General features: G+C 33.9%; 1 protein-coding gene across 1 annotated transcript in view; it reads left to right on the top strand.

Annotated features, from left to right (window-relative positions):
* The first annotated feature begins 209 nt into the window (after nucleotides 1-209).
* LOC107038466 (dnaJ homolog subfamily C member 7) overlaps nucleotides 210-8836 on the top strand; it is a 21396-nt gene continuing 12769 nt past the window's right edge. Inside the window, exons 1-3 of the mRNA XM_015257562.1 lie at nucleotides 210-892; nucleotides 3923-4034; nucleotides 5175-5633. Coding sequence (XP_015113048.1) covers nucleotides 3924-4034; nucleotides 5175-5633 — 570 coding nt within the window. The 5' untranslated portion in view covers nucleotides 210-892; nucleotide 3923. The remainder of the gene's footprint in view (nucleotides 893-3922; nucleotides 4035-5174; nucleotides 5634-8836) is intronic.

Raw genomic sequence — 8836 nt, 5'->3', positions numbered from 1 at the left:
GCCTCCTGCATTTACCGCAAGCAGTGATTCTAAATCCCGAAGATCATCGATTTTTCGAGAACAAAACTCGAATCGGCGTGGAGTTCCATTGAAGACCTGTAGAAACTGGAATGACGTGGAAGTGGGAACATTACTGTTCAGCAGAGGAAAACACGTGCAAATCATGTGGGAAAATAGGGCACGTAGAGAGAATGTGTCGTTCCCGCTGACAAAGAAATTATCAAACAAATACTCAAAATTCTACGAATTGGCGTTGTGATAACGGCAGAGATAATACCAATACTAACCACACATCAAAATCTTTATCTAAAAATAATGAGGAGAATAACGACGATTCCTATTGTCACACCAAGCCCAATTATAATAATCGAGACAGAAATCGTTTTGAACAGTTTGAAACTCCTCGTAACGATGAAAATAGTAACCATCAGACTGAGACGACGAGAGACTCAAGAGATTCTCCTCATGAACACAAGAAAGAAAAGTCTATTCGAAACAATGAGAATGATGATAAAAATTCCGAAAGGGTGAATAAAAACGATTTTCAAGGGAAGTCTGAAAATTTACCGAAATTCAGATGGTGGCATGACCATAAAACTAACAGAAATGATGTTTATGAGAACTGGAGAGCTTCAAAGACGAACAATGAGACTGATGATGATAAAAAGAATAGTTTTCATTCAGGAACATCTGAGAATTGGAGACGAGAATCGATACATGCTCACAATAATGCGGGACGATCTCAGGGCAATTGCAAGAGAAATGATACTGTCAAGGATGATTATACTGAGTCAGCGAATATTTCGAGTAATCGTCATCAACCGAAATCCAAGTTTGATGGGGGAGACAAGTCGAACCCCGGGTATTTTCATCCAGAGCATAAGAAATACGAGTAAGCCTTATTTCATGTTTAGTTTTGGATGATTTTTTAATTTTCCAGAGTTGTAAATTGTTGAGTCTTGGCATGGTTCTCTTCATGATTTCAGTGCACTTGGATTGAAAAAAAACTTGGCGAAATCGCTGTATGATCGAGGAAATTATGGGGCCGCTTTATCACATTATTCTAGGCTCATCGGTAGTCTATTCAATACAGTTATCAATATAATTTTGTTTTTAGTGGTGAAGTGGTACGAACAGAGGAGCGGGCAAAGTCAGAATGAAAGATGATGCAAAAATATTGATAATTCAGAAATCTATTAGGGAGAATGCATCTTATGTAGAGTGTTCTCCCGAACTAGAGCTGCGGGACACCCTCGATTTTCAGACATCTACCGTCCACTCGCGTCTGATGTGGAATTCTTGTTTTAAACAATAAAATATGATCACTGAACGTCAAGTAAACAATTTTCAATTAATTTTAGGCATTGGAATTGTTAATTATTAACAATTGAATCAAATCGCGCGAGCACCTAAACTATGAAGACTAGACAAAGATTTTCAAATCATGAATGATCTAGAATTTAATAAGGAATAATTTTTGTCTGTTTTCAATTTTACGTATCTCTCGTAGATTCCGAGATGTGAGCAATTAACTAGTTACGAGATCCGACATAATGCTCTCTACTTGTGTTGGGTCACGCAACTCTTTCCTTGCTCATATCTCAAAATCTAACAATTACACATCAAATTGACAAAAAACGAAAATTATTCCTTATTAAATTCTGAATGATTCGTGATTCGAAAACTTTCGTATATCTTATAAGATTCTATAGTTTAGGCGCTAGGGCAATTTGAACAATTAAATTGTTACAAATAGATAGTTGCGATGCCCAAAATTGATTGGAAATTGTTTACTTGACGTTCCGTGATCATATTTCACTGTTAGAAAAAAAAAAAGCATTACACATTAGAACGTGAGTGGTCGGTCGGCCTATGTAGAAGCGCTTTTTTGGGGGTGTCCTGTAGCTCTAAACGATTCACTGTTTCAGTCAGGTGTTGTCACCTGATAAAATTCTCTTGGAAACTTAGTTTTTCACTGATTTTGTTGGAAAATTCCGCAGGTCTTTCACGCGGAATTTGCGCGGATTTTGTTCGATGGAAAATATTTTACTGCACAAATCAATAGAATTTGATGTTTCTGTACAATTAATTCTATTACTATTGGACTGAAAAGTATAGGCCTCTGGCTCTAAACTTTGGACCTTGTTCTTGTGTCGGATAATAACGCAACGCGTTCATTTTATCATTCATGCGATTATTTAATGGACCTAGAATATATTTCTGACATCCATATTGAAAAAAAATGCAGAAAAAATTAATGCCGATATTCAGAAATGTTGCAGAACCGAAAAACCCCACACCACCAGTCAATACTTTTTAATCCGACGGTAGGATATTTTCTACAGAAATAGTTTGGTTTAAATTCTCTGGATTCTTTCGTTTGATTTTGTAATAAAGGAAGAGAAAAATTAGAAAATTTATGTCGAGGCAGTTCTATAGAAAAGAGTTTAATGGAAAAAGTTTGTATAGTAAGATCAAGTTCTATTGATTATTTTTATAAAAGAATTTCTATTGAATAATTTGTAGTAAAAAAGATGCACGAGAAAAACTGTGAAGTTCATCAATAGAATCGGCGAGAAACAAATAGAATTTCCAATAAATTTTTCTAGAAAATGCGCTAGGTTTTTATGAATTCTTTTCGTACGTGCTAGCGGCTTTCTGCAGGAAAATTCTTATGGGATGATTATTATTAGAAAAATTCGGGAGTTTCTCAATGGAATTCTGTCACCAAGTCTTTGTGACCAGGGATGGCTAATAATACTAGAGATAAGATAAGAAGATAAGAAGGATTATCTCCTTATATTGTTTAAAGTTTAACTATATTTAACAAATTTAAAATATTATAAAATTTAATAACTAAATTTTCTGATTGATGGTGAGTTAAACATTTGATAATATTGAAATGTAATTTTTTAGTTAACAAGCTAATTCTAGATTTAGGTACTTGATTTTCGATTATCCAAATAATCGTCAATCTTCCTACCTAAATTATTGGTTAATAGCATATTTCAAAATTTGAATGTACAAATTGATGGTTAATTTAATATTTACAATTTTTTAGAATTAGTGTTGAAAATTAACAACTCCACAATTTTACAGTAATTATGATTAATGAATATGCCTATCACTGTTTGTGAAGTGTAGATTATCAGTAGAAAAATTCCTTTGAAAAAACTGACTTGAATTCTTATGCAGGACAATGCCTTTCTGGTCAAAAATATTCAGTAGAACGTTTTTTGTGAGAAATTTATAGGAATTATACTGGAAGTCTCGTGAGAAATCATTCAAGATAATTTCATATAAATTTTTGATATGTGTGTTCTTTGATTTCGTTTGCTCGACAACTATTATACCCAAAAAAACAAATTTCAATTTGAGAATTACGATCTCAATTGAGATTTTCGAAAATCCTAAATTGAATCCTGAAACTCTCAACTTGAGATTGTCGCAAATCTCAATTTAAGACTATTGAAAATCTCTATTTCAGACTTGACAATCTCAAGTTGAGATTTGAAGGTCTCATGTTAAGACTTTCAGAAAGCTAAAATTGAGATGTTTCAAGTCTCAAATTGGGACTTTCGAAAGTCTCAACTTAAGAATTTCAGAAGGATCAAATGGAGATTTTCAAGCCTCAAATTGAAACTTAAAATTTTCTATTTGATCCTTTCGAAAGTCTCAATTTAAGATCTTTGAAAATTCCAAGTGAGGATTTTTTTCTGGATTTACTTTACTACGGCCTTCAGAGACATCAAGAATAATTTGGGCTGAAGACCCTAGGCGATGGCCAGAGTTGGAAGTGCTCGAACTTGTAACGAATTTCGTTAAAAATAGAAAAATATATAACCTGTGAGGACGTTAGAATATGATACGACTGCTTTGAAAATTCTAATTACATCAATTAATTTCAGAATTGTCTCCCAAGGATGCTACAAACTTCAACAATCGCTGTGCATTGCTACATGATGATAGCACAGTACGATAAGGCTATTCTTGATGCAAACACAGTTATCGAGTTGGATCCTTCATGTGTCAAGGTACATTACTTATAATCATGAATGTTCCCAACTTCTCAATCTTTTTAAAAAATGGTCCCTGGCGTACTTCTCAAAACCGCTCATTTCCTAAATAATCCTCTAACTAACAAGCTTTGTAGATTTATAGGTGGTTTCAGCGGCATGAAAAAATTCATTAGAAAGTTCTTCTTTTTCTCTATAAAAATGATTTCGATGATTTTTTTAGGACAAAAATGAAAATTAGTTTTCTGGACCAAAAGAAGCGCAAGGAAAAAATCCCTAGAAGCATTATTCTGAGAAATTTCTATAAAAAAAAATTAATAGAATAAGTTTCATTGAGAAACTAGTGATTTTTTCTGTGGAGAAATAATGCACGGCAGAATTCTCAATAGAAATCGGGAATAAAGTACTAAGTTTTTCTATACACTATTAGAAAAATAGGGAAATTTCATGGACAGTTGAAATTTAAAATTTCATTGAAAATTCGATCGAATTTCAAATTTTTGAAAGACAAGAAGACGAGTATTTTAGAACTCACATAGGGGAGTGAGGCAAAATGAAACAGTCATGAAACGACTGTTTGACGTAACTCAAGCAAAGAAAATTTATTATTAAATATTTTTTTTAATAACTTTTTTTTATTCTTGGGAGTCGCGATGAGAATAATTATTTTCCATTCAATAGAATGGAAAATTGTTGAGAAGCTTCGACGAGATTTTGTCAACAGATTAATTGAAAAGAAGATGAAACAGGAAACTGTGATGCTGAATTTCAATATAAAAAGAAAAGTATAATCGGCTTAATCTAATCAATTAAATTACAATCAATTGAATGATAAGACGAATAGTAAATTATTATTTTCATCAGTACTCCCACTAATAAAAAAAATTTTCGGTTTTCGGCTGTTTCATTTTGTCCCACCCCGTAGAATTTTCAATCAATTAAAATTTAATAACAGTTACTTCAATGCTCCTGATTTCTAAAAATTTTCATGACAAATGGTTTACTATTACGTTTGGTTTTTCAATTAAAGTGAGATTCCGGTGGAACTGTCACCTGACGAAAATTTTCAGAAAGTGTTTGATTCCCCAGCGAATGCCTTGAGATTTTCTGTTGATTTTTTAATGAGTGAAGTGCATTAAAAACAATCAATTCTTCCAGGCCTATGTACGTCTCATCAAATGTGCCATTCTCCTCGGGGATATAAATTCCGCAGAATCTCACCTCACGAAATTTTCGCAAATCGATTCAAAGCACAAGATAATTTCTTCTGAACGTGATAGGATCAGGGAATTCCAGGAGCATTCACAGAGAGAGATGATCGCAGCGAGGAACAACAATTACGAAAATGCATTAGAGTGCGTTAACAAGTGTTTGCTCATCAGCCCATATAACCGAGCATATAAAATCAAGAATGCAGAGTATTTGGCATTGCTTGGTCGCCATAATCAAGCCCAAGAGGTCGTCAATGAGATACTGAAGAAGGATGCAATCAACGTAGATGCTAAATACATTCTAGGACTCTGTGTTTATTATTCTGATACTGATGAGGCTGTGCACCATTTTGAGGACGTTCTTCAACTGGATCCCGATCACATGAAGTGTCTTCAAGTTTATAAGGTAATTTTTGTTTAACTTACTACTGAAAAAGTAATCATTAGTTTCAAGGGGAATCCCCTTCTGTATTGATCGATCATTGATTTGACTATATCATCAACTCATGAGACTATCAGAAATATTTATCCAGAATCACCTTTTTTGAACTGATAGACAGAGTTAGCCTTCATGTTATATGGGGTTTGATGTTTCAAATATCCTGTGGGCCATGGAATTTAATTTTTGTCACGATGCCCTCGATTCTTATTCTTGTTTTTGGAGTCTTCTAACAGATAAATTATAATTTAAAGAAAGAATCTCATAAAGCCCGTGTATAATAAAAAATAGTTTACTTCATTTCAATTATAGAGTTTTTCTTAAACATGGAAAAATTCTGTCCATAAATCTACTATTTCCGGCCATTATTATCGATCATATGTCCAAATTCATCGAAATGAAAGGAAGAGTTACAAAATAGCCAGGCGACGGCGAACATTAATTTTTTTCGCCATCAATACGTTGATGGCGGGCTTCCGAATGGTCTGAAATATTCCAAAAGTTTATAGGTTCACAACACTAACTAGCAACAAAAATTTCAGTTGGTTACTGCCACCTGCATGGGTGCTATCAAGATTTCAATGTTTCGAATACTGCGTATGAGCGGATATACATAGTTTCTGTACAAATTTCAAGTTGATATCTCGATTTTTACACAAGCTGCATCGAGAGAAAAACAAACTTGTTGTTAAACAAATCTTGTGTGGGCCAACAAAATCGCTAGTTGAAAATTGCCAAATAAGAATTTCTGTGGTTCGAATTTGAAAGTCTCAAACATGAATAATTGTTCTGCTTTCAACAGCAACGAAATATGTGGCTCAAGAGGTGCATCGAGGGGCTGGTCACTCCTCACTCGAGTGACTCAGTGATTTCCAGAATCAGATGAATTCCTTTGATTTCCTATTGATTTCTGTGATTTCTCAATCAGCATTATAAATCCTGATTTCTTTTGATTTCTTATGATTTCTAGTAGATTCCAATGATTTCTTGATTTCAAAAAATCACTGAAGAAATCATGATTTCGGGACGAGAGTGGGGCATCTGTCGATAATGGCAGTTTTCTACATGACATTCCAATACGTAAGGATGTTAAAAACTTCATCTGTCACATTTCGGGGTTGGTTGATTTCGAACACACCGATACCTTGACAAAAATTGTAGAGTTGAAACTGCAAAATCAATTTCGATTTTACACATATCGATGATTTCTAATGATTTCGGAAATCACCTGATTTCTTTATGATTTCTATTCATTTCCGATGATTTCTAGAAATCTTTAAAAATCACTACCGAAAATGGAAATCACTTGATTTCCAGTGATTTCCATTGATTTCTGGTGATTTATTCCTTGATTTCCAGTCGAGTCGTCCAGTGATTTCCTAAGTGACTAGCCCCTCAAGGCGCATAATTCACATCAGACGGTGCCTTTTCAGGATGAAAATATCTCATATAGAGGAAAATTTATCAACAAATATTTTATCCCTAAGTTACAAGATTGCTATCATATCATTATTATTGTTTCATTTAACGGTTCATTTGTTGTCTGTGTTTATTAGACAGCCGAAACGAAAAACTACTATCCCTTGTTTCGCATAAAACAAAGATTTTTCGGGAGCAAAATACGTATGGGAGTATCGAATAACGAAGGAGTAGTGCTAGAAATGACATTTCTTGCGTCTACAGAGAATGTAATTTTTTTTGAACTACTAAATCCATTTTTGCGACAAAATTTTTTCTTGGCACAAATAAGACTTGTTTGAGAACTTTGTCGTTTTTCTTTCAGTGTAGAGTGTTTACAATGTTTTTTACGAAAAAACGGAAAAACCGGAATATCTCGAAAACTTTGTATTAACGGGTATATATGTTTTCATTGATTTAGATAGAAGTCATCGGAACGAATATTGTGAGAACAAAAAAATCGATATCAGTCCACTAGTTTTGAAGATATTTGCGAAAAACGATTTAAAAACGAATCGCTTTTTCTTCAAAACTGTTTGATCGATCGGGCTGAAATTTTGCACAGAGTTAGTCTTCATTAAGACCTATAATCTGACAAAATTTCCGATTTTTTGGAATTACTTCAGCAATTTAATTACGCAATTTTATAAAAATTGAGCACCCAGAAGGTGATGGTGGACGTGGCCATATACAGACATGGTCACCAAACTTCGTATTTTTATGTTTCAGACCATTCTACATCATTTCCAATTAAAATTAGAGAATGTGAAAATCCAAGGATTGCAATGCGTCCATTCGGTACTAAAAATCGCCGAAATATGAAGATATTGTACAGCGTTTTGAATGCATAAGGCACGAAGGTCTCCACGTGCGTTTATTAATGATCTAAGAAAAATTATGAAAAAACTCATCAAATACCTATTGCTTCATCAGCTGCAAGATAAAAAAGAAAAATGTTTGACAATAAAAACTTGAACTTGTTGTAGTCCTTTGGTAAAATATTTTGAATAAAATTTCCTGAACGAGGCGATATAAATGTCCCTGAAGAGGAACGCCTTGCACATTGGAAACGCTGGAATACATACATAGGAATATTTTCCTATTGTATGGTTTTTTTTTTGTTTTTCTTCCTTTTGTTCTTGTGAGTCCAAAGATGATCGCCAATAATAGCTGGAAATTGTCGATTTAGGAAGAGAAGAAACGGTCGAATCAATTATTTGACGGAAAGAATTCAGTGGTTGTAAAATGGGTAAGCATTCTTCATGTTGAAACACGGGAAATCATATGGAAAAACTCATAACACTCGTAAGTAACTCTGAATTTGTTGAGGGAAAGTGATTCAATAAATCTTTTTTTTTGGGCTTCACGATATGATGAAAGTGTGGATTCCCTACGTTCATTCCCTGGCGATTGAGGTTCCATGGTACATCCATGTTGTAGCATGGATGTAGCATGGATGTGCATGGATGTCATTTTAAGGCGAAAAATGGGCCAAAAATGATTGGAATATAATCAAAAAATTATTTAAATGCTGATAGACAAACAATTGGTCCCAATTAATACCCATTAATAGGTTATTTTGTATAATTAGGAGAAATTATTGATGGTGTGCTGTGTGGTAAAGAAGTTCAGATGGGAGAATGCCGCGAGATGGCGCCAGTGTTAAATTATCGAGTCGGCGGTAAACTGTCAGCAGTCGCAGGCATATTTTT

Source organism: Diachasma alloeum, unplaced genomic scaffold (genome assembly GCF_001412515.2).
Source record: "Diachasma alloeum isolate Michigan unplaced genomic scaffold, Dall2.0 Dall_scaffold_00284, whole genome shotgun sequence".
Classification (NCBI taxonomy): domain Eukaryota; kingdom Metazoa; phylum Arthropoda; class Insecta; order Hymenoptera; family Braconidae; genus Diachasma; species Diachasma alloeum.
Note: the sequence above shows the minus strand (reverse complement) of the source record. Positions and strands in the feature narration are given on the sequence as shown.